The 26,838-nt window shown below is 41.0% G+C and overlaps 1 protein-coding gene across 1 annotated transcript; it reads right to left on the reverse strand.

The window, feature by feature from the left end:
* Positions 1-295: 295 nt before the first annotated feature.
* On the reverse strand, positions 296-26,838 carry LOC307029048 (caveolae-associated protein 2-like). Its single transcript, XM_079664626.1, has 2 exons — positions 26,122-26,838; positions 296-4,015 (listed from the first exon to the last, which is right to left on the reverse strand). Exons 1-2 carry the CDS (start codon positions 26,668-26,670, stop codon positions 3,158-3,160), a joined length of 1,407 nt encoding a protein of 468 aa, XP_079520752.1. The 5' UTR covers positions 26,671-26,838; the 3' UTR covers positions 296-3,157.

A 26,838-nucleotide genomic window follows, 5' to 3' on the forward strand; every position in this document is an offset into this window, starting at 1 on the left:
AATTTGGGTGAAGCTATCATATATTGTAGCTCTGATCCTAACACCTGTTCTATCATGTTTTTATATAGAGCTCAAACTTTGCTATGTAAATAAAGGTTGAGCAGTTGAACCACTCCCTTCGCTGAGAATAATCTACCTTTTACCTGCAGCTAGTTTAAATACGGTTTATTGTGCACTGTAGGTCAAACATGCAAGTCACTAGGATCACATTTAAGCCACACTAAACAACTAGGATGTCATTTTTGTTTTACCTCCCTTGACATCGCAGACTGCAAAAACAAGACCAAAAACAATATTTGGATGTTACACAATCTTTATTGATGTATACATTACTATATTACTAGATGAAACAAGTATCAGAAGGCGATTATTTAAACCCTCTAGGAATTACTGCGGTTAAGGAAACTTCTTTGGTTTAAGTGGTTAAAGGTGGGGTATGTAATTTATTTCAGAAACACTTTTTGTTATATTACATGGAATGCTCTAAAAATCCCGATAGCAATGAATATATTAAATGCTTTGACAATAAATACATAAAACAATTTCATCTGCGGAAGCCGTAGCGCTGTAAAAAGCACGACCAATCACTTTAGCCGGCCCGGCTAAAATAACTGGATGGCCTACCTGCCTGTCAGCCTTCCATCTGTACAAAAACGTATCTCGTGCCCTCATTGGTCATGTTCGTGTGTGTTGGAGGAGGGGCTCTGTAAGGAAGTGGCAGATTTTTTCCGGTTGTGTATGTTTTTTTTTTTAATTCTAGCACACTCGAGCTGGTTTCTCCAAAATGACCTACCCCACCTTTAACTAGATAAATGTTCTATAAAGAACTCTGTATAAACACAGATGACGTTAAACATGATATCACTACTTGATAAGCAAAGATCTGTTGCTTAAAACAGCTCCCACATACAGTATGATCCAGACATAAGCAGTCTGCTTTCAGGACACATAATAACAGACTGTTGCAGACATTAACAAATCTATATATTCATTTTTAACATTAGCAGACAAAGATATCATTAAAGATTTGCATGAATAAGCAGACAATGCCTCTTAGCCAGTCACATATTAACCTCTACAGTTCAAATCATGTTCACATAAGCCTATAGGGTTCAATCCCTTTTCAGCAAGATTATTTATACACAGAAGAAATAAAAAGAAAGTAAGGACTATCATAATATCATTTAATAAACACAAGTAACGACTTCTTTCAAATCATTCATTTATTTTACTATACAGATCCCATTAAGCAGATTTGCAGGTTAACGGCAGGTAACATTCTGTAATACATGGATACAAGGTTTATGTGAAGTCATTTTGAAGATATTTCTGCTATTTCATACTTATCCACTGTAAGACCTCAATACAGTTTTTGCATAGTTAAAATACTCACAAAAATTGGGGCACTATATTTGTTACTTATAGTTAATCATCTATTTGTAATATAGGAGGCAGCAATACTCACTACAACTTATTTCAGTTCCGAAGGTCTAATTTTTAAAATTGTACACATATATGCCTAACCCTGAGGCAATTTCATCCCCCTTTCCCAGACTTCCCAACACCCAGACTTGTCCTCTTTCCACTACATGTCCAGTAGTTTCCACAGGGGCGGAACACCTGTGGCTCCAGACTGTGTCTTCCTCTCGGCACCGTCTCAACAAGGCGGCCAGAGCATGAAAAATGGGCTGAGCAGGAGTCATCCGTCAAAGCTAGGAATGCTGTCTTCTGCCTTTATCCACTTTGCTGACCTCTCTGGATCCTTGGCACCTGGTACCACTTGCTCAATTATTTATAGGGAGTCATCGCATTAGACATCTGTAACTATGGCTGGTAGAGCACTAATGGTGCGCAACTAGAGCAAGTTCACTTTTTGAAACTTACAAGCATTACTTACAAAAAAAAAGTGTATGGGGAATGATTGGAAATATAATTTACACCTTCTATGAACTTCTCAGCTTTTATGACTATGCCCCGTAAAGTGTTAGCTGCTAGTCTGCCTCACAGAAGAAAATAAATCCTATACATTAACATATAAAGTTGCCCTGCAAAAAAGCTAAAGGGCTGTACAAGGCACATTTAGTATGTCAGTATTAAACCTGCAGGGTTCTTTGTGTTACTAATGCAATATTCTAGTAGCTTCTATCCTGCAACGATGTCCTTCGTTGCACCAGTGTAATTTAGCACAATTGTGTGAGCGCTTATTAGTAAATGCGTTTGTCCTTTAGCTTTTTTAGGCTAATGATTGGCATGATTTGCATAAACATTTAGACTTTTTCAAATGCCATCTATTTTTCTTACACCTGGAGGATACTCAATTGGCAATCTCAAATTAATCAAATACTTTACAGCCCTACATGCACCTCCCGTGGTAAGTTAGGTAGAACATAAATGATAAAGGTGAAATTGACCAATTGGATTGCACTATGCAAGTGTTTCTACGGGCGCAAGTGAAGGACAGGATACAAGACAGCGCCAATCAACTTAATAAAGTTCAACTGTTAGTTAAATCTTTTTACATAGCTCCAAAGATTTTAGTAAACAACCTCTAGTCCACAACAAAACACCCCAGAACCTTCTCACTGAAAACCCTGACATTTCTCATTCCAACGCTTCCACAACCTGGCAACACACCGCCTCAACATTCTGTGGGCATTACCGCTGCAGCCGAAGATTTACTGTTTTTACAAAAACAAACACAAAGAATGAAGAGGCTGGTCGTCAGAGGCAGACAAACAGATCAGGATGGAGATAGTTTGCCCAGTGCCCTGGAGATGTGCTGCTATTGAGGAGGTGGGCACCTTTTAAGGGGAGTGAGTTATAGTACACTGGTGCGTTGGTGCTTTCTTTGGACAACCCTCCCACAGGGTTTAGGAAGCACTTTCATTCGGACACACTGTAGGTGTATGTGTTAACCTAGTTGCTTAAACAGTCGGTTTCAAGGTGTTTTAGACTAAGCTTGTAATAAGGTAGTGGTAAGGGGTTAGGGTTAGGGTTGATGGTCCAAGTATGGACTATAGGATGCCAAGAGTATATTTCTAGTGTTTACGGGTGTTAATAACAAGAACATAAGACTATTTACAGTGGAGGGATGATTTGTGCCTGCTGAGTAATCATAAATGTAGAAACTTGTGCAAGAAAATATATATAATGGCAATCAAGCGACTTGCTCTACAGCAACTGTTGCTGTGGGAATCTGCGTTTCTTCTGCTTTCTCAACAGGGGTTTTTTGTTTCTCTTCATCCTCCTCTTCTCCATCCTCGCCATCATCAACCTCTGCGACTGCCAGGCCAGCGACATGATCACCATTGATCTCGCACTCAAAGCTTGGTGCCTCTCCATTGATTGCCAGCTGTGCCTTGATGCTGGAGGTGGAGCCGAGCATCTCGTGGATCTGCTCCACCACGCCTTCCCGGATGTGCTCCTCCGACAGGACAAACTCTCCATCCATGCTTCCCAGAGCAGGAATCTCCACATGGACCTTTTCCTCAGTCGAGCCCAATTCTTGTGTGGGGACCGCCCCGTCTCGGACCTTCTTGACGTTAAAGGTCATGGGGGACACCTTGAAAGAGGACACCTTGGCAGTCGGGCTCTTGGGATGGTTAGTGGTGAAGCTCTTTTTTATTTTCTCACGCTGCTCCGGAGGCACGATTCTTGTGGTGATCTGGGTCATCTTTTTCTCGATGCTCTGACGCGAGAACACCTTCTTGAGGCTGTCCACCTTCTTCAGGCTGTTGCGCTTGAACTTGTCAGACCTTCTCTCATACGGGCTGGAAGGGCCCAGGCCCATTGCGGCGTCGCCCTCAAACATCTCGTCCTCCTCATGGTGTATTGTAAGATCATCGTCGTCTGAGGAGAGGCTGATGGTCAGAAGACCTTCATCATTGGCACGGCTGCCATCAATAGAGCCGGTAACAGACGGAGCAGGAAGGATGGAGTCTGCATCATACTGGCTTGGTTGGGGGGTCCTGAGGGAGTCCTTGACAAACACGCTGGTGGGGATCTCATGGTCTTCCTATAGGGAAACAGAAGGACAGAAACATAAGGGTTAAGTGGGTGGTTATTTTACAAAGTCATATATAGGCCTTATTGCTTGAACAAAGCTTTAGTTTGACAAGGAATTACCTTGATGGTATCTTTGTTTGAATTGGTTCTGGTCACAGTTAGAGTATACAACTTCACTAGCTCCAATGATGAGTACTTTCAAACACATATTGCTATCAAAATGTAAATGTATGTCTTATGTCATGGTTAGCCATTGTAATACACTACACATATTGAGTTGGTCTGCCTGCAGAGGACTGAGGAAACCAGTCTCTGCATGCTTCCCCCTTCTTCTCCTCAAGCCATCTGAGGAGTTCCACCTGTTTCTCAGCAGGAGTCTTACATTTCGCTCAATTTATTTCCTCTTGTATTGCTCTCTGCCTTTAACCGGCCATGCTAGAACACATCAATGGCCATAAACAGTGAAATTGAGAGCAGTAGGTTCACTATCCAGAGTTTCAATTTGTTTTTCCTCAGTCTCTTCTTCCTCCCCCTTGCTTTGCTGCCCATTCATCCATGCACAATCACGCAATCACACACATGCAGGCACACGCATACACAATGTTCCACTCCACTAGGGATTTATGAGTGAGTGTTCCCACCCCCATAGCCCCGATTCTTTTACACCCAGGAGTGAGTGGAGAGTGGAGAGTGAAGGTGCAGCTTCAGTGGTTGACATACTCCACTACACATTTGAAAGGCTTGTAGACAAACCCTTCCTGTGACATCAGCTTTAAGTACCACCAGTGGATACTTGGGTTTGAGTTGACTAAATACAACACAGTGTGCTGCACATTGTTGTGTTCAGGTACAAGATATGTGCATGGCCGTATCTACCATTGAGGTCACCGAGGTCCGGACCTCGGTAATATATTTCGAGCTGTGCATACAAAACATGTGAAATAATTGCACTAAAACGGGGTTCTTTGTAGTACTTCCATTTACTGCCGATGGGGGCGCTGCATAACTACGTAGCCTTGATTAAAGCAAAAGGAAGAAGACGACATACATCAACAAACCACCGAAGCAGCCCGGACTTGTACCGGAGCCGCGAAGGAGTGATGAGGTATCTAGAGATCTGAGTCCAGCGGGCTGCTTGTGTTTCTGTTCATCAGGATATCATATGACCAGCAGATCCTGTGTGAACGCTCTACTTTAGTCAGTGGACGTCCGACAACATGCACACTAACTTATATTGCAGCTATACTTTGGTTTAAATTGCGTGAATAAACTAGCTAGAGAGCTAAAGTGAATTACATTCATCCAATGTCAGAAGGATTACCTTTTAACAAATGTTGTAATGCTTTTCTTTCATTTCAATTTGAGTAAAACAATGGAGATATAACATTGTATTGTTTTCTTTTTACACTGACTCAGATATAATGAAAAGACTACGTCAGTCGAAGTTCAGCTTTGGTAAGGAAGAGACAGGACAGGCAGAGAGAGAAAGAGAGAGAGAGAAAGTGATGGAAGTCAGGGAGGAACTGCAGGTACAGTCACACAAAAGAATGTAGGCTTAATAACCCCATCTATCTATCTATCTATATCTCTATATCTCTATATCTATCTATATCTATCTATCTATCTATCTATCTATATAATCTTAATTTACAATAGGCATAACTGTAAAACAACATACTGTACATCTATTGCAGTTATGATGTCATAATAACATAGAATTGTATAAAACAAAAAGAATGCAAACAAACAAGTGAAATTAACTAAATGGCTGAATTGCTTTTAATTCACTGGCAGGAGCGACAAGTGAGGAGGAGCAAAAAGTGAACAACGAGGGAGAGATTGAACAGAGAGAAAGAGTAGAGGACAGAGAGAGTAATGAACAGGAAGAAGACAGAGAGACTCAAGAAGATGGAAGAGAGGCTACAGATTATGGGAAGAAGAGAGACATGGAAAATGAATGTTGACAATGTTTTGTGATCATTTTAGCCTCTTCTGCATTTCCAGATCATTAATAGTAACAATCAGCTGATGTTTATGTATTACACTTTCAAAAATAATTTATGCTGACATTGTCAGCCCACTGACATGGTTTGAAATCAATATATTATCCAATGTGTGACCCCTCCACAGGACTTAAAAAGCACCTAAGTAGATCATGAAAATCCCCAAAATCTCGGGGGGTGTCCCCCGAACATATTTGGACCTCAGTATTTAGGAAATCCTGGATACGGCCCTGTGTCTAGGTATGAGTCCAGCAAAGGCTTGAATGAATCGATTTGAGTCCTTGCGATCCCCAAAGTGCTAACCAAGCTTTATAGTTGTTGTTTTTTTGGGCTAGGATTACAGAAGCATAATGAAACGGGGTTTTCCAACGATGAGATTATTCACTGTTTGATTCAGAAGCAACAATATTTTGAATCAAACTATAAATAGTCACAGGTCAAACTTCTCAAATATAAGATGTTTACCCTCATGAAATATCAATGTGAGGCGCTAGTATCGGCCACTGTCACCATCAGTATACTGTATGTTGCAATGACATACTTTTTAAATGATAGTAGTTTCTGTTCACCATGTTTGTAACAATGAGTCTGCATTAAAGTATGAATGCATTTCCAAGAATGCACGAAAGCTCTTAAGACATTACAGCATACTTACTTACAGCATGCCATAGGTTTTAGAAGGAGTGAGCAATGCATCTTTTCCTGGGGTGTCATTAAGACATACTTAAGCACTGGGCCAACCAGATGGAGTCCTGCCTCCAGTCCATTCTTCACTAAACACTCAATGGTGTGTTTCAGCCTTGAAGGATGAGGGTATTTAAACCTGCCATCTCTCTTTCGGCCATTCAAGCCAATTTTGGGCAAATTATGTTTTAGTATATGAGAATGAGATGCAAAAGGAAGTACTCCATCAGAGATTGAAAGGTCCTATAGCCTACATATTATTAAGTTACTTTTGCAACATGTTATGCATTTCTCTTATTTCATACATTGCCTGAGAGAGTGCTCTTTTTAGGCACCTAAACAATATCATTGTGTATGGAAAGCTCTTGAGACTTGAAGACACCATTTAGAAAACCTCTTGTTTTTCAACTTTGCAGACACCCGATACCTCTAGCCTTGATCCAAACATGCAGTCATGAGTTCAGGTGTGTGCCAAGCATGTGTGGTATCTCCCAGTAAATGCTCATAGATCTGTCAGCCTGTTCTTAAAAAGGCACATCATCAAGTGCAGAGCCACGTTTACACGGAAAGAGATAAAAGACAGTTTTAAAAACGTATAAATATATAGCACAAAATATCGTACAATAGGGGTTAGGGTGGATACATTGGACATACTGTATGTGCTGACAGTGTGTCAGAATGTATTTACCACCAACAACCACAAAGGTTATGTCGCCTTTCTAAAAAGCTGGGAGTTGTATTGAATTGCAGGTTTGTAACTTGAAAACCCCAAAAAGACAAAAGTAGCACCTTGGGGAACCACAGCTCCTGTTACCACTACCTTTGGTTAGGTCCCTTTTGGTTTTGTTCTCTGTAGCTCTCTCCTGTCAAATCTGAATGAGCAGTATCTGGGGTTTTTTCTTGCTCTGACACGGCACCAAACCTACAAAAACTGTGTGGATCTCAACATGGTCAAGCAGAATCAAATCAGAGTTAGGAACTAGGTGGGTTACAGCCCGTGTACTGGGCAAGTTACGTGTAAATAAATACAGGAGAGCTACTTGAAGGGAGATAATATTACTTAGAAGTTATGCTTATCTTTTTTTCTCTGTGTACATTTCAGGTCAAACACAGTCAGTATGACGTTTGACATTTTAGGTTCAGAATTAGAAAGAAACTGGTCCAATATGGCCTTTCCAGACCCTCATTTGAACATTCCCTGATAATGAACACAAATCCCCCTCGTCATGTGGTGTTAACGTTTCTAAAGATTTCAATCGTGGCTCCTCTGCTCCAGTCTAGGCACGCCGAAGATTTTCTGATTTGGCTCGAACATGTTTTATATAATCACTGTGGGTGCTGGAGTGTGTGGGAGGCAGCAACTGAAACTCAAACACCCTCCGATGAAAACCAAGTTCTCCTAATGCATGCTGTCCTAAACATGCTGCAGTGTTGGGCATGTCTTACTCAAGCTGATAAATACAATCAATGCGTGCCTCACTTGTCAAATGTAATTGACAAGTTTTATACTAGTCCTACAGCCAATCTCAAGTGTTCATCCGGGCCTTTTTATCAGCAGCATTAAATGCATATGGCTCTTTTTATACTGTTTTATTTGGTTTGAATAGGAAATATGTTGTTTGATTGTCCAATAGTGTAATGGAGTGAAATGAGTGTGTCCTCAGTTTAAACCCACAACAGTTTTGGCGAACAAGCTAGAACAAACAAAATCTTCCTAAATACCATTTGACCCATGTCTACTTTCTCTCTGTGTGAGTGTGTGTGTGGATCTCACATTCTGGAACTTTTCTCTTGGGAACCCTGCTAATGAATGCATCCTCTAAGCAAGCACTCATTAGCCACTGTGAATGTAGTATGTGTTCGTATGTGTATGAGTGTCTGTGTGCCAGTATGTATATGTGCAACCATGTAGGACATAAGTCATAGTTAAAAAAAAGTGTTTAAAAGAGCAAGATGAGAGTAAATTAAAACACTTGGAGCAAACCAAGGAAACAATGTTAATTTAGCGTGACAGCAAGTTTACTGATACGTTCGCACTTCAAAGACATTCGGAACGCTTATGTAATAGTCTCATTTAACAGTTGCATGGTGAAACTACCATCTAATTGCAAGTCCTGCAAGGTGTTACTAAGCTACAGCTTTTGTAAGGGCGCTCTGCGGAGTCTCTGCTCTATTCAAACTGAGAGAGATCAGGGCGGGGCAGCACAGAGTCTCCACTGATGGGATCATGTTACTCTGAGTGTGTGTGTCTCTGTTTATACCAAATGTGTAATGATACCCTATGATGTTACTTTGCCTTTTGTTCTCTTGCCTTTGTTTATGCATTTGTGTGTGTGTGTGTGTAATTAATGACAATCCCATCATTCTTAGCTGTACTAGGTGTTGGGTGCTAATTAACAAACTTTATCACACTAAACATATAATGTCATGTTTCCCCCCCTATTTTTCAAATAAAGCATGAAGCATATCTTATGACGTCATTACCATGGAAGTAACAATCTTTTTTATTAATCCAACATCATCAATGCAAAGTAAAAACATTGATATACTGTATATCTTGGTGTTGATGCACAGTACCGATAGCAAGCAGTGGCGCGGGCCGAATATTCGCTGCTGATTACTACAGAATATCCGGAGCCCAAAAAATGGCATTCGGGACAGCCCTAGAACGTAACAGTGAAAGGTCTGTACAGTTTATTATTATTGTAGGTGAATGAATTTGATAGGAGTTTTTTTTACTTTTTTTTAGAAACAAATATTATCAAAGGGCCCAGTAAAAACACATCAATAGAAGGTGAATTTTAGCGAGATGATATAACTGGTATAACTGATTATGTTATAAAAGCATTGGATATTGTCTGGCATCTATTGTAGGCCCTTCAATGGAATCAGTCTGTTTCTAAATTGGGGTTTTCTATTTTGTTGTGTTTTTAAATGTTTTGACATCATGTATGAGGGTTTTCAGTCTGTGGCTAGAAGGATGGCTTTATTGTCTCATGCTTTTACATTAGTTTATTTTTGTCTAAATGTATTTATGCTGCTTTTTAATATAGTTATTGATGTACAGCACTTTGGCCAACTCTGTTGTTTTTAAATGTGTTATATAAATAAAGTTGGATTGGAAACAAAAATAATATCGAAATCATATCCTGGAGAAGGCAAATATCGGATTGCTATAAAAATATTGTCCTGTAAGTGAGATAAAAACATAATAATAATAACTGTTAGTTGGTATTGCACATTTGTAAGTGGGAGTGTGTGTTAGCAACTTCAAAAAGGAGTGTTTCCCTCGCCCTTCAGATGATGAATGGAAGATTTTCTAAATCCTAACAGGTGAGGTTAGTACAGGTGTGTTGGCACAGTGAGTCAGGTGCCAATGAGAGGGTACACCATCACCACCACACACACACAAATGTGTGTGTTCACATTTGCTACTGCCAAGTCCCTGCAATTATTCTGTTACAGAATGAAAAAGACAGGAGGCTTAGATAAAAAAAACAGGGAGAACAGAGATTGCACACAAAATCAATCAAAAGCTTTTTATAGCTTGATATCAGACCTGTTTGCACTACGCATTTCAAACAAACGGCTTTGGAACCCTCCCCTTTTTTGTTCTCCAAATTATACCCACCCTCAATTTACTGTCTCAATGCACCTATCCTCCTGTAATACAACCTCTCTTTTTTCAAGATGTCCAAGCAAAACTCTTCCCCTGCACCCTCTCACACAGCCTTATCCATTGAGTTAACAAGCAGTACAGTCTCTACACATCGAGTGATTGTGCACATTTGCCGGCATATGTTTTGATTACATCCTTCCCATTAACAGCGCTGTGAGTTGTTCCACTGTTCAACCCTACCCAGCTTGTTGCATAATAGCCCCCCCCCTGCACCCCAATGTGCACCAAGAACCATCTGTGGACAGAGGAAGGAAGGAGGAAAGGAAGGAAAGGAAATGGAATGCTGCTATTTGTCATGGGACTGGGTTACATGATAAACTCTCAATGCACTGTACACGGTATCAGTCTAAACGCTGACTCCCACCAATGATTGTACAGACATAGTATGCTGAGTACATGGTATGATGAGAACTTACCAAGTACGCTCTATTTGTCACATAAATTACGGTTTCAAGTAATAAATCTATCGTTAATTCTGAATGTATGCCTCTTGGCTTTATACTTATGTAGCTCTGCATAACAAGTTTCTTCCTCATTCTGGCCCCTCCCATGCTTGCCTCACCAAAAGAAAACATGACTTGTTTACCGGCAAGCTTGTGTAATCCCGCAACACAATGACCAATTCAGACGCGATGTCATGCTGACGTGCCAACAGAAAGGAGATCGTGGCAATCTAGAGAGGCGCCGATTATCGCTGATGACATAAATTAGGACGTCTGTTCGCTCAGCCCGTAATTTACAGGACAGCAGTCTTAGCACTTTGGGTGATGAAGCGTTTTGTATTCTGTGCTCTAGAATTCGCATAATTACATTTCATACATGGCATGGTATTCATTATATTAATACAATGGATCATTGCGCTGCCTGACACTAAATGCACTTCCTAAACATCAACCAGAGACAATGCTAAACCTGCACTTTCCCTTTCTTGTCTTTCAACATCCACGCTACATGTATGATGAATGAGGTACAACGTCTTCAGGAGTGTCACCGTAACAAATTCCTATACATTGAGAGTTCTTGTTGGTCCTGTTTTAACTCTGCCCCATGGCTACGCTAATCTCCTTTAGCCTTTTTGATCAAATCTCTCAAATCCCCCCTTTACACACATTGTTTTAAGCACAATCCAAAACTGTGCATATCAGAACCATTGTTTGATAAGGTCTGTGTGGATATACCAAGAGCGTTTTTGATAAGGCTACCACCAATTGTCAAAATGTTTACCCCACGTGTGGAAGCCAAAGGTCAGGGGGATTTGCAGAGAAGCCCGGAAGTCATCGTGTTATCTCAAAACAAGTATTTGTGTTTTTATTTAAGAGCAGAGAAATGAGAAAACTGAGAATCAGCATGGCTATTGTTTTCCTTTTTCCTGCCATGGATATTGCGGCCTTGATCAGTGGATTGGATGGAAACCAAGGTTGGAAATGTCAAGAAGCAGCAGACACGTAGATGTTGTCTCATGTGAGAGAAAATAAGGGAGGTGACAGTAGGAGTCTAAACAGGAAAGCTGATTTCTTTTTTTTATTGCGTAATAACACCTTGAGCTTCAGCATAATGAACTCCCATGTTGTTTTTTCAAACTATAATAACTATAATAGTTTAATAAGTCATCACCTGTGTCTAACACGTCATAATGTGTGAGAAAGTCAAAAGAGAAAGCTCCAAAGAATAGAGAGTGAAAGACAGCATGTGAGTGTAAGTGAACAAAAGAGCTGGATGACATAACCTTATTTGTACCTGTGGCAAAAATAATAACATGCTAAATATGTGCTCTTGGAAGTTCTGAAGACAAATGGGTGAAGTACATCATGGGAAATACTGGGAGGCATAAAGTACCTTAAGATCTGCTACTTTCTATTCTTCTTTGTAAACACAGCTTTGGTGTATCATCTGGAAAACGTTGAATATTCTTTTAAAGCGTTTACTTTTTGGTTCACAGCTAATAAAATATGACCAACATAAGCATGGCAAGTTATACATCAGCAGTCGAGTGTGCTCTCTCAGACTTTGTCAGCACTTTTTTATGTCAATGAAGCTGTTACGACTAGTCTTCCGCTGCAGGATTCTGCAGTTGCAAACTTGCCTTCGCCTCACACACTGACTCAGTTCAGCAGACTTGTCAAACCTGAATGAGACACCAGGGTGAAGAGCAGGCACTTAAAGTATTACTTCCCAATCCACATGCATGCCCTGACTTTTCGCCCATACAAGTTGCAAACTTAAGTATTTCTCTCGTCAAAGCTCAATCTTTTGGTGTAATCGTTAGGCGACAAAACAGACAGATTTGTATTTTTCCTTCTGCCCATTGTTTTTTCTTTCATATTAATCTCAATTTCACACTTCTCCGCTCTTTATTTTCTGTTTACTGCAAACCAAGAGGATCACCAGAGGAATGAACCACAAAGGAAAGAGTAAGAAAGATGACAACAAAGCTAAAGGCCATACTACAAACAAACCTCATTGTTCATTTTGAAGGCATGTATAAAAGGCTTCACAGCCATGTTTGACTATTATTACTGAGACCAGTTTTACTCCAATCCAATGGAATTCTGCCAAAAACATGTCACACTTACAACTTGTCAAGGACACAATGTATGAATGTCATACTTGTGTGCACTTTTAGGGCTAACACATTTGTAAAAATGTATCATTGTGATGTTTCTAATAATTTGAGTTGAAACATTCAATATAAACCCCAGGCTTGTAAAGGAAAACTCACACGATTTAGATTTCTAATGAGACGGTCTCATTGAACATAATTGACTCAAATGATCTGATCAATTAATCCAACAACCAAAGCAGGTAGTCACAAACCACACATTGAAACCAACAAAAATGCGATATCCATCGTGTTGTGTATACAATAACAATTAGACCAAAAACAGCTAGTTTATCATCATCTAGTCAACATCAATAATCTGAAAAATATGTCAGTAATGTCTTTCAGTATTTTCTAATACCATTCAGCCTTATCTTTACTTGTCAAAAGCAGAAGGGTATTTTTTTTTTTTACAATTGTTTATTTCCGTTAAAAGTGTCTCAACAAGCCGTTCCTCTGTGCCATGCACTATGCCCTGAGCGTAGTTGTAGTTAATTATATCAATTACATCTGAGCTTTTTCTACTGTGACTTAAACAATGTCATGCCATGAAGAAAAAGTGAACAAACCCTCTCTCTCTCTTTGAACTTTTTTTGACTATTTTGCAGCTGTCAATGAAGCTGACTAACAGCTGGGCTCAGCTAAAAATAGCTAGCTAGAATAGCTAGCTGTGCTCTTTTCAATAACGCTGTAGAGTTTACACACTCCCCACCCTAAACAAAATGTAGGCCAAGCACTGGCCAACATTAAAGTACAGAACATGTAAATTAGACCACTTTGGAGTTACTGGAATGTGTAATTCTCCTCTTTTTGTGGAAACTGGTCGCCTCCCTAAACCTACAGCCCCTAATTTAAGCTAATGAATCTTGTGTCTGACTCTGCACTTAACACACCGAGACAAAATGTACATAAACTGTCCCATCTAACTACTTTCAGACATGAGAAATTAATATCTAATAAAATGCCCAGTTTTTTAAAAAGGTTACTTAAATGTAAAGTAATCCTTGATTCTGAAACTGTTATTGACCACACTACATGCTAATGTACATGCCGGCACTACTGGTTATAAATTCAATACAAACATCGTATTTTATGTAATGTTACAGTAGGTCCAGGACCAAAATATTTTATAATTAATAATTTCTCTATTATTGAAGGTTTACAACTGAACTATTCTGTCACTTTGAGTCAATGACCCTTTCACTTGTCCATGGGTTAAAGCTTGGTAACATAAAGATCCAGAATGTTGGAATGCACTGAAACAGCTAGCCCTGCTTTTGGCTACAAGCTGGTGATATACATCACATGGTCGAGGGACACACACAAGAAATCTCCACTATAGCCTACAGCTAGCAGCCTGCTCCAACCTGTCCAAAGGAATAAGATGTTCTAAATGAAAAGATTTCTGCACTGAACACATGCAATAGGGAACTTCAATCACACCCAAATATTGTATTGCTGCTGAACATACGTTAGGGGAGAAGGGGGTAAGTTGAGCCAGTGGGTAAGTTGAACCACCCCTTGTAACCAGGCAATGCCTTATAGTTGTAATCAAGTGACCAGAAATTATGCAAGCTCCACCCATTTCTCATTGCCTGTGAAAGAGAGATACTCATTGTGGTCTGGTAAGTAAACATGTTTACAAAAAAACGTTTTTTGCTTGTCAAAGTACATTTTGTAGATGTCAGCTATATCGGCTGTCATGTCAAAAAAAAAAGTATCCAGGTTTAAACACATATATAGTATATGTTGATGTGTTGGCAGCTTATTAAACCATGTGAATCATTAAGCTAAAGATGACTCTGAATTTAAATGCTAGGCTATTTTTTCTAAAATGGTGGCTATGGGATAAAGTGAACTATGGGCCTTGGGGTAAATTGAGCCAGTTTTTCCAATGGAAAAATGAATGAAAGTATGCCAAGTTGATGATAAGAGCTCATTGTAGGCTACATTTAAAGTTGAATTTATCCTGTGTTTGATTGGTAAGATGTATGAAATTGTATCACCATTTGTATGATTACTTTTCCTTTTAACATGTTAAAATCAATCAATTCAATCGAAATTTATATAAAAGATATTTGAAAAACTAAGCTTGTATTTGGTTTGTTATTTATTGTTTATAGTTACCTTTAAGATTTGTTGTAGGTATGCCCAGGTTTGAACAGGTATGCCCAGGTTTGAACCGTGGTTCAATTTACCCCCTGACCTGGATCAACTTAGCCCTACACTGGGGCAAGTCTTTTTTTTAAAGAAGTAATATTTTCACTGCCCTTGATAGGAGAAATCCTGAATTATAGGTGTGTGTTTTCATTTTTACTATGTGTCATTTCTCCTTGCTTGGAGGACATCATAACAAAAAAATGGCTCAACTTACCCCACTCTCCCCTACATTGTTTTGGATGAAGCAGAATAAGTGTTCTCTGAACTATTATGCTATTTCTCTCTCTTGCGTCTTTAGGGTTCAGCGTAAAGGGTTTAGTTTGTAGTAAAACTTCACTTGTGTCACTTTGGATGTATGGACAGGAACAAGCTCCATCATAGTTTAATTTGTATTTAGGATAATGCACTTTTAGTCATCATGCCAAAGGTAAGAGCTTGGGGCTGGGAACAGAATTACCAGTTTGTCCTCCATCTTGGAGTATGAATGGAGTGTGGAAACACAGCTTTTACTTCCTGCTGCTGGAAGGTGAGATTAAGTCACAACCTTTGGTCGAGTGTCGATGTACAAAAGAACTATCACGTTTGTAGCAAAGCAAACAAAATGACAATGCCTGAAGAGAAGCCTATCACTCAAAACCTCTGTCAACATTTGCTGTACGCAATGACGAGTCAGAATGTGGTTTCGAAATCTGAAGAGTCTATTTCTATTCAACTCATTGAGAGCCGACAATAGAGGATAACTGATATTGGGTCCAATTTACCCCTACCGACAAACATGGGATTGTTCTCAATTTAAAGCTTGTCTGAGGTCTGAACATACAGTATTATATGTCCAAATAAGTGAAAGCGTTATAGAGTCCAAATCTGAAAGCCAAAATAGCTTACGGCTCCTACACACGGCGTCGTGCGTTGTCGCTTGGCGGCGCGGGGGGGGGGCTGAAACTCGACCAACAACCAATCACATGAATCTCCCGCCCCAGACACACAAGCACGCGGTTTCATTGGCTAGAGCTTGCACTGGCATATGATTCGATTGGCTGACGCCTCCGTCGAGGCGGCAAAAGTAGAACATTGCTCTACTTTTGCAGCGAGCACCACGAGAGAAGCTACGCTTTGCTCCCACAATGCAGTTCGGCGAATCGAGACGTCACCCCATTCAAAGTGAATGGGCAGAAGCGTTGAAGCGGCAACGCACGCCGCCGTGTGTAGGGGCCGTTACAGAGAAGCCATCACCAACCAGATGTTGCCGCGTTAGCATAACTTGCTAACATTAGCTGGTAAACCATGCTAATGTGACTAAGATTATTTAAACTTTAAACAACCTCTGAAATAGTTATTTTTAACTCAATGCTTGTGGTTTTAGCTGAAATTTCTGGTGGGTGTTTTTTTAAAATAAAAATATGAAAGAGTTAAGCACATTGTTTTGTCTGTAGCCTACCACATATTTTAATTAGTTAAGAATTAGGGATGCTCCAATCACCAATTTTGGGGACGATCGCCGTAATCAGTATCGGCCGATACCGATCGCCGATCCAACTGAGTGGGCGGGGCCTATGGGGATCTTCCATTTAAAGTGATGTTTAAAAGTTAATGGGGGCTCATTCACTGGCGCTTCCAAACAACAACCAACATAATTATTACATTCAAATTACGTAAATTATTCAAGTTTACATTAACCTTGGATAATAACACGGGAGAAATGAGCGGAAGCGCTCTCTTTTCCTCCCTCCCTCTCTCCTGACAGCCTGTCAGTATCGTCTCATGCGGCTCACTGATCCAGTGAGTGACCAGACAGTGAAGAATAAATATATTTATAACTAGTTTAGCTTCTTCCAGAGGTAGATAAAATAGCTAAGTGTGTTAGGTCTAACTCTTACGGCCCGTCCACACAGCGGCGTGCGTTGAAGCTTCAACGGTTCTGCCCATTCACTTTGAATGGGGTGACGTCACATTTCGCCGAACTGCATTGTGGGAACGAAGCATAGATTTGATCGCGACGAAAGTTGAGCAATGTTCAACTTTTGAAGCTTCGGCGGAAGCATTAGCCAATCTAATCATATGCCAGTACAAGCTCTAGCCAAAACTGCGTGCTTGTGTGTCCGGGGCGGGAGATTCATGTGATTGGTTGTTGGTCGAGTTTCAGCCCCCCCCCCGCCGGCAAGCGACAACGCACGCCGCTGTGTGGACGGGCCGTTAGTGTGTGCTTTGCTCCACTCACCGGTCCTTCACAGCGGGTGGAGCTGCAGGATTTCTGCTTCACACACGTTGCATACCTCTATTTTATTGTCATTTTCGGACACCTTAAAATACTGCCTGACTGGTGAAGCCATTTTGGCGAGCTTGTTTTGCCGCGCACTGAGAAAAGTGTCATGTATTTTACGTCATGCGATCAGCTCTCGCGATCGGAATTTTTAGAGAGCACCGATCGATCGGCAGACAGTGAGTATCGGCCGATATCGAGCGACTGCCGATCGATCGGAGCATCCCTATTAAGAATGAATTTCCACCTACAGCGCATCAACAAAAACAATGTTGCAGTCATTGAAGGTTTCTCATTTCTCTAATTTCACCTCCTCCAATCCTCGGTCCTTCAGTAGTGATCCTCCTGGGATGTATTTACGGCAACAGTGATCTTTAAAAGAGTTGTGACGCACGGCCGGACTTATCTCAGGGGGGGGTATATCCAGTCTCTGAGTGCTCTCATACTTGTTTGATTCTGAAATTGTATATATATATATATATGTGTGTATGTATGTATGTATGTATGTATGTATGTGTATGTGTGTGTGTGTGTATTTATGTCTGCATCTGTAGCCTGTTATTGTCTCATTATACCGCACTGTGAATGAATTAAAAGTACATATATAAGTCATCATGAACACATCTGTCCATCAGACAGAGGGCTGCTGTGCCTCCTGTCATCATTAACGGACATCTCTTTAAAATGACCGCTCAGAGGAGAGGAGTTCTCATTTCTCTAACCGCCTGCTGCTTCCCCTCCTCTCTCCTCGGCTCCCCTCCTCGACTCCTCTGCTCGCATCTCCTGTGGGCGGGACTAAGACAAGAGGATAGGAGTTGAGGAGGGGAATTAGAGAAATGAGAAACCTTGTCTTTGTTTAGTTTGGCTGGGGAGCTAGTTCCTCTTTCCTTCAGAATGTGATATGAATGTCCCTTTATAGATTGTGAGAGCTTGAACTGTTACTCCCTGCTAGTTGGCGATTAGGGATCCCAAAAACGCACACAAACATCCTCTTCCCACCCCACCACGAGGGCCAACACAACAACTCCCTTTTACCTTGATACAAATCGAGCTTCCCTCTGAACCCGCATGTACAAGGCCAGAGAACAAATGCAATTCTCACGGTGTTCAAATTCAATTAGCCATAGTGGTGAACTTTGTTGTGATGAAATTCCACTGTGAAATAAACACAGATGGGGAGATTATGATCTACTCAGAAATAAATGACTTCTGTCCCAGGAAATTGAATTCCAAATATGGCGTATTTCATGCTGCATGCCACTGTGATGCAATTTAGATAAGTTCTCCGGGGGGTGACTGTTGATATTTAAACATTCAGGTAATGAGCCTTATAAATTAATCTGTTTGACAAATAATAGAAAGACAATACATCTGCAATCCAAGGCAAAACATTTTACCTTTCTAAACGGTAATTACCAAAACAATTTCCATACTGTACACACTGGAATGTCCAGATGTCATGGGAATTGTAAGTGCTCTGCATGTGTGTGTGTGTGCAAGAGGGGAGGGCTATGTCGGAACAGGAAAAGCACTGATGCACAACAACAAACAAACAAGGGCCAAGCATCGGTAATGAAGTCCTCATTAGTCCTTGTTAAGCACAGGACCGCAGCGGAGCGGCAGACAGCGCTGCCATTTCGGACTGACCAGGGCCAGAGCCTGGAGCGGGCATAGACCCCTGCTCCCTGGCTGCAGGAGTGGGCGTTTACCCCAGAAACCCTCTGTGTTTCCACCTCGGTTGGCAGGTACAGGGTGATGAGTGTTCTGGATCAATTTTGTAGAGCGGGAAGAGGAGGAGGAGTGCCTTTTGGCCAAGGGCTACAGGACAGGTATACAGAGTTTGGCTCTTGGATGTGCAGCAAATGTGCGTTATCAAAGAGTTGCGTGAGGCATGCGGCGTGGCCTTTCAGGTTGTTTCAGGGAATCAGGACAGGTGGCTGGACCAAAGACAGAACAAATGCTCACACGCAATATGGAGTTTGTATAGAAAGACAGAAACAGTTGGAGATAGTGATGTGAGAAGTGAAAACAACAGTTAAACAAACCAAAAGATATCAGATAGGAAGATTAGCGTACAGCACCAGATGGAGGTAAACCAGAAAAGGACACACAACACAGGAGGCCAAAAAGAGATTAGGTGAAGCAGAAAGTGATGGCCGCTGAAAGGAGTCAAGTAGGAGACGGAACAAAGGCTGATTGGTTCTTTTATTTCCCACTCCCCTCAGGCACGCCAAGTCTCATTTACCAGCTCTGTGACTGCATACACCTGACCGAACACATCAGGATAACGTCCAATGGGCAAGTTGCACGCACACACATGCTGCACACACATACCTGGCCCTACTACACCCATGCTTTGCTCATAGCTGAGTCATTCTATAATTAGGGGTACATTTCACATCAACCAAAAAGTCAAGAAATTACTGTTTTTTTTAATAAATAATCTAGTTGTTTTCATAAAATACTCTCTCAACGTGCTAAATTCATCAACTGCCAAGCTTAAGCTTTGATGACTTTTAAAACATTTTAATGAAAATAAACATTCAATGCATTATTTTGTCAACTGTGTTACAGACAAATGATATGTCATATAAAACATGAATGAAGTACTACATATTTGATAAAACATTTGTTTGAAAGTTTTTAAGTCTATTCACTAGGGTTTTGGAGATGTTCTGTCTAACTGATCTGAAAATATGAAATTTAAGCTTAATGATGGACATTCTGTGAGGTGCTATCATCAAGGATGAATCCTTTTTCGACGTAAATCCATGTTAAATTGACTTTAGAGTTATTCACCATCCTTATGTAAAACTTCCCTTTCTAGAGAAATACCCCATAATTTGTCTTACAAATAAACCAACATTTCAAATATTTATTACACAAAAAAACACACGGAACACAGTTGACAGACACAGTAACACAGTTGATGAAGTAACACAGGTGACAGGACGCATTAAGAGAACAACAGAAACCTTTCTTAAAGATAACATTTTTATTTTGATCACAAAAGTGATGAATTAAGAAGATTAAAAAACATCACAATACTTAAACTCATCTCATAGCTACTGTGAACATAGTTAAACAAATTATTTAATACATCTTTTCACATCCCTAACTTCTGTCCTTAACTCAAGTAGAATCCAAACATCTTTAACTTTAACATATTCTACATTTAAAAAACATTTTTTTCCTTTTATTAATCTCATGCACAAAACATTTATAACTCATCCTCTTGTATTTCATTTTTATGTTTCGTGTTTCTTTTGTTTTAAGACAGTTCACATCGCCGAGATCTTTGACCATATGTCTCTGTCGATCTCCACATGTCGTGAGGTCACAGAAGTTGGTGGAGGAATAATTCTGATCATGTCCTCATGTAAATACCACAGAACATCCTCCCGCTTAGGCCAGAAAAAGCGATTGACTCCAATCCGGTGCATACATTTAACCTCAACATGACTTTCATTCACCTCTTGTATTATTCCAGGATAAATGTTGTCATCATAATTTAAGATACACCACTGGCCCTTGATGTCTGTGTTTTGCCAATGTATTTGGGCCTCATGCAGACTCTCATCCTCCTGTGTGGGTGCTGTTGCCTGAGCCTCAAAGGTGAAGGTTTTCGTGTTGTAACACTGACACTCCAGGGTCTGTCTTGTTGAGCAAAGGCAGCTCACATCCCGGTAACTGATTCGTCCCGGGGTCACTGTTACCACTTGGTGAATGCGCATGGTTGATGGCACCACCGGGAGACGATCTGGCATGCTCTTTGTCGATTCATCTACTCTATCCTCACTGATAAAGAAGAGTTTGACTTTGGTCTGTGCATCCACTAGTGAGTTGAAGAAGAGCTCAGGGTTGGGGATATCTTTCCCATGGCTAACAAGCCTGTCAGCAGTCCTTTTGAGGAGGCCTCCAACTCCATCTGGAGCACCCTTACCATGGCTTGCCTCAAAAAAGTTCCAGGTGCCTGACTGGAAACCACACTTTTGCAGCTTAGTACAAAACAGATAGAAATTGCCTTTCTGTCTGTATTGTGTGCACGGCCCATCACTAAAGAAATGCACAACAGTCACTTTGGGATAGGAAGCCCTGACCAGGTTGAGTATTGGGGATAGGTGGGTCCATATGGCTGCAGGGCCTTTCTCCTTTGATGGACTGATTGTGCTAAAGCACACATGCTCTTCCACTCCACCAACATGTAGAACTCCAGTGTGGAGAGTTGCCTGCTGCTGGTTTGATGCAAAATGTACAGCTTGGATTTCAGAGGAGTACTTGCAGGCGTAATTTTCGGAGAAATCGACATGAATTAAGCATTCATGATCTGTCATGCTCCTCTTTAGTTCCCGGTAGTAGGTGAATTGCTGCTTTATGTTGAACTGGTGTCTTTTGAAGTGTGTAAGTTGGCGCTGGAAGAGCTCGAGTACATCCTGCAGAGTCGTTTCTGTCTTCTTTTTCATTGTCATTTTGACAGCCATTTTTTCTTTTTCACCTTCCTTGTTCTTCTTCTCTCTGAGAACAGTCTCCGTTTTCCACTGTGTGATAAAAACACTTGCTTGCAAATCTCCCTCACTTGCGACTGGAAAGTCTCTATCTTTGCAGTTAGGACATTCATTGTACATGCAGTCTTTTGACTTTGAGTCACAGCATATTGACTCTGCCATTCCCTCCAAGTCAGTTCTCCCAATGAGTCGGAGAGAATGTAGTTTCTCTGCAAGAAAACAAAGATTTTCATGTACCTTGCAAAGGCAGGTCTCTCTGTCTGCAATGGATGGCTGGACTACCCAGAAGGGCCGCATACGGCAGAACAAAGAATATGAGATCCTGCAGTTGGGGCTCTCAAGGAGGAATCTCCTGTGCAGGTTTCTCATGGTGTCGTTTAAGAACCTTTTCTGTTTTTTTTTCTTCCCTCTTGTTATTGTTTGGGATTTTCCAGCTGTGAGACGGCTATTCTCATCCCTTGTCATGAAGGACAGAACGTTGTTGCCCAGTTTATAGCATAAAGATCTATACTTCAACTTGTTGGGGATGGTGGATATCTCACTGTGGCTCTGTTGTTTTCTTGAAATTGATAGGGTCTCCTGGATTCTTTTTTTGAACTTGTATTTTTTCAAGATCCTTCCTGACACAAGAGCTGCAATTACCTGCCTAGTCTTTTTGTGTGTGGTAGAGGCATACTTTGTACTAATGTTGTCCACTAGGGCATGGTGGAAAACTAATGTTTTGTGCACTTCTGTAGGCACAGAAATCCTTCCTAACAGGCGCCTGGTTTTTGATCTGGGTGACTCTGACACTTGCTGTAGCCTTGTAAATCTTTTTCTATATTTGTCAGTTTTTCTCTTCTGTTGTTTGAGTAATTCATTCAAAGCTTGAACCTCCCTGTATAACTTGGACTCCCTTCTCTTGACTTTCTTCCTTCCAGCAATTCTCTGTCTGAAGTGATACACAAAGCAATGGATCATGTATTATATGCTTACTGAATGGAGTAATGATGACAAGCAGTTACTAGTGTCTTATCATGTATTATCATTTCATAATCAAATCTATTCTTAAACTTGTTTTCTGTGTTTCAATAAATCTTTACCTTGGCATATCAGGCTGTGGAACATTTTCAGGACTCTGGGGTGGGGTAACCTGATTCTCTATCACTTTCTTTCTCTCTCTGCTCTGGTGTTGGGCTCTTCTCCAGTATGTTCGTTTCCTTCTCTTCTCCCTCTCACTTAAATCTTTTACTGTCTTCACCTTCCCTAGGTTTTTGTTGTCATGCCATGTCTCTCTGTGTTTCTGTAAGTATGCTGCCCGTCTCTGAGGATCAGAATTACGCCGTGCCCTGTACTGGCGCTGCTTCTCTGCAGCAGATAACTTCATCGCTCTAAAACACAAATAACTCGGTTTAAGGATCATGTCAAACCACTGAATATCAAAATCATCCATACCCTGTGAAGTTTCATTTCAACATTCAATATAAGCATAAACTATGACAATAAACTGCCAACATTGTCAACTGTGTTTATCCCTGTCAACCGTGTTACAGTTGATAGGTAACACAGTTGAGAGGTAACACAGTTGACATTTCCGCCATTTTAGCGTCTTGTGCTAACTGCAGACCTTCAACCGGTCACCACATTACCTTGATAAAATCATGTTTTTATGCATCCTCTCTGTATATTTGTAAATATAATATCTAAAGTAAGTTCACAAAAACATGTTGATAACACAGTTGATGATCAATTAACCCACTCTATGCGTACACTTTAATATTGATGAAATATTGAAGAGGAGAAGTACAAACTTGCCTCACTGTCTTCAGAATTCCCTCCAAAAAGGAAATGACATCACTTGATACTGTAAATATGACTTTGGAGCAAACCATTGATAATTTATAGGGGTGTTTTTAATGGGTAACACAGTTGACAGAGATTTCTTGGACACGCACAAAATGGGTGATTTTATGTACACAAATGAGCCAAATAGTTTTGAAAACACCTTGTTTATATTCTAATGATTATTTTAATTAAACAATAATGAAAATTATTTACAAAAATATGTATGTTATTGCTTAACTGAAGAGCAAACCCTGACATTTAGCAAATCGGACAGCACCAAAACAGCAAATTCCAGCACTGAATATGCATTTTCTGCTAAATACATTATGTGATCTGTCGGCTTTTTGTATTAAATGAAATAAATATGTGCCCCAATATAAAATTGATCATTGCATTAATTTAATACTTAATAAAATGGATTACCACAACCTATGGACATGACATGTACCCCTAATTATAGAATGACTCAGCTGGCTACATCTTGGAGGGAAAAACTCAACTCTTCTGCACGTTTAACTAGAGGCCTAAGGGCAACACTAAAATCCTGATTAACTTTTAAGTGTAGGTTATGCTAAATGTTCTCATATTAGTTTAAATACATTGACATGGTGCATAGAAGGGAGACAAATTTGAGATATTTGCAAAAGGACAATACAAATCCAGGCGACGCATTGATTTGACAATCCAATGAAAAACAAGCAGTTCGATCAACTCTGATTATCTCCAAAGCAACAGGACACTCCCTTTCAGCACATAAAAACTGACTGGGGATTCAAACAAATCGATCTTTAGGGCCTCACCCACGGAGCCACCTTGTACAGGGTAAGTTCTTGGCACCAGTTGCATTTGAACAACAGAGCCTCAGTACCTGGGAAACCAGATAACAACGGCGGTTAAAAGCCCTCGGTCGCTCTGGCTGTGTCAACAATGCTCCCCCCCTTTTTGCTGCCTGGGCACACACTTGTACGCACATGCTCAGACGCACCCACACACACAAATGTAAGCATGAAAAACCATGCACTTATTCATGCACGAAGCATACTCGGAGACCATGCGTAGATCGTGTTTTATTCGGTTGAGTGGAAATGCATCCGTCAAACACAATATGGAACTGCTTTTATCTTGCATGGCAACCACATGATAATTATGCAAATCGTGAATCCAGGCTGGAGACACAGAGTTAAAAGGAACACACCCTCCAAATGATAATTACTTTGGATTTGTGAAGCAAACTGTCGTAAGTGTAAAAAGAATCCAAAACTGAAGAAAACGCTTGATGAACTTAAGCCACATAAAAAAACCAATGTTTGAATAATTAATTTCCTGTGCAGGTAAAAGGAGAAAGACAGGTTTTACGCAAGGTGAGTAATTGATATGCAATGGGTCATATTAGGTTTCAACTATTTTTATGTCTCAGTTTAAGTTAGAGATGGGTTATGCAAGAATACTTTCAGCTGGTTATTCCCTGGGAATATCGGGAAGTTTATCCATTTTTAAGTGCCAGTATAGAGTTATACCCTCACAGGTGTGATATGGCAGTTAAAGTGGAAAATCCATGCAAAAGCCATATGTCTCTCTGAATTATGACTGTGGGGTGTAAACAGATCTAGTCAAAGTCAGTGTCTGAGTCCTCCTCTATTATCCTCTACAGCTCCATTCCCAGACACACCCTTCTACTGGCACACACATAGAGGAAGAGAGGGGGAAGAGCCACATGCACATGTAACTCTTAACTTACATTCACAACCATTATCATATCAGTCTTTTTACACTTTTTAATTGTGTTTTGTAAAGGTGCGCTTGAAATGTACTTCCAGAGTCGGGAAAAAAAATAAACCTCTGTCCACATGTGTGAAATGAGCTCTACAGGTTGCCTAAGTCTGGTTCAACAAGTTTTTAAGTGTTGAAAATGTAAAACAGTTATGTTCAGCTACACTGTGTCACATGTTTGTGCCAACTAGGCACACAATAAATGTGCGCACATCCGAACACACCCAATTCTGCAGTCAAATGTGTATGCAAATATGACATACACATACACAAACACACACCAAAATGAACCCCTATGATGCAAATATATATCATTGAAAAAATAAGGCATGGACAAACGTGCAACAGGTAGGGGATGTCCAACTACAAAATGCCGACTCATACTTTTCCCATTATGCTTTTCTTTCATTAGAAGCTATCAAGTTGCGTACTAAATTTGCAACAAAAGCTTTTATTATCTACACATACTATGCCTCAATACAGCTAGCACCCCCACCCCTTCCATTGAAAGATTAGACACTCAAAAGTAGGAAGAATCACCTTTTATCAGTGGAGTACCGCTATAAGATTCCACAATTTGAAACATTGAGTGCTACTGCTTAATTTCTCTTCCTTTCACCATGTTTTCTCACCTGGGTGATGAGCACTTTAAAGTGGTTCCTCCTCAGCAGGTGGCTGTGGTTGGCCTCCAACTTCTTCACCTGCACCGCCTGTTTGTCCATGCGCTCCCTCACATCCTTCAGGTGCCCGCTCACTTTGCGCGAGCGCTCGAGCAGCTTGCTGACGCTGTTGGAGGTGTTCAGGTGGGTCTTGGAGAGGCGGGTCACGTCGCCCTGCACGACCCGCACGGCGCCCTCCAGGTCGGCCTGCCGCTGCTCCATGCGCTGCTGGTTCTCCTGCACCGCCTCCAGCATGTTCACAAGCTTGTCGAGCAGCGCCACCACGGTGATAGCACTCACCTGGCCGCCGGCTACGGGGCTGCCCGGCACGGCCGCGGTGGGACTGGTGGGCATTTTGAAGCCCAGCCGGGAGAGAGTCCCGGTCGGGGTCGGGGAGGACGGGGCAGAAGACAGGCTATGGCTCGGGATGAGGATCTCCATGTTTTCGGCCTGCTGCTGCGGGATGGTGTGTGTGCTGCCGGTGATGCTGCTGCCCTCGGCGTGGGACCCGTTTTCTGCCATGGTTCACAGGTGGTCAAATGTCCCGCTTTACAGGGGTAATTCACCTAAGAGTTTAGCAGGAGTTTGACTCTCTTAGTGCTGCTGTCACTTGCCCCAGCTGAGAACTGGAGGCTGGGTGTTTTACTTCTTGGAGTTAATTCGACGTCCACGCCCCTTTCTATCTTTTTC

This window comes from Notothenia rossii, assembly GCF_949606895.1.
Source record: "Notothenia rossii genome assembly, chromosome: 2".
Lineage (NCBI taxonomy): Eukaryota > Metazoa > Chordata > Actinopteri > Perciformes > Nototheniidae > Notothenia > Notothenia rossii.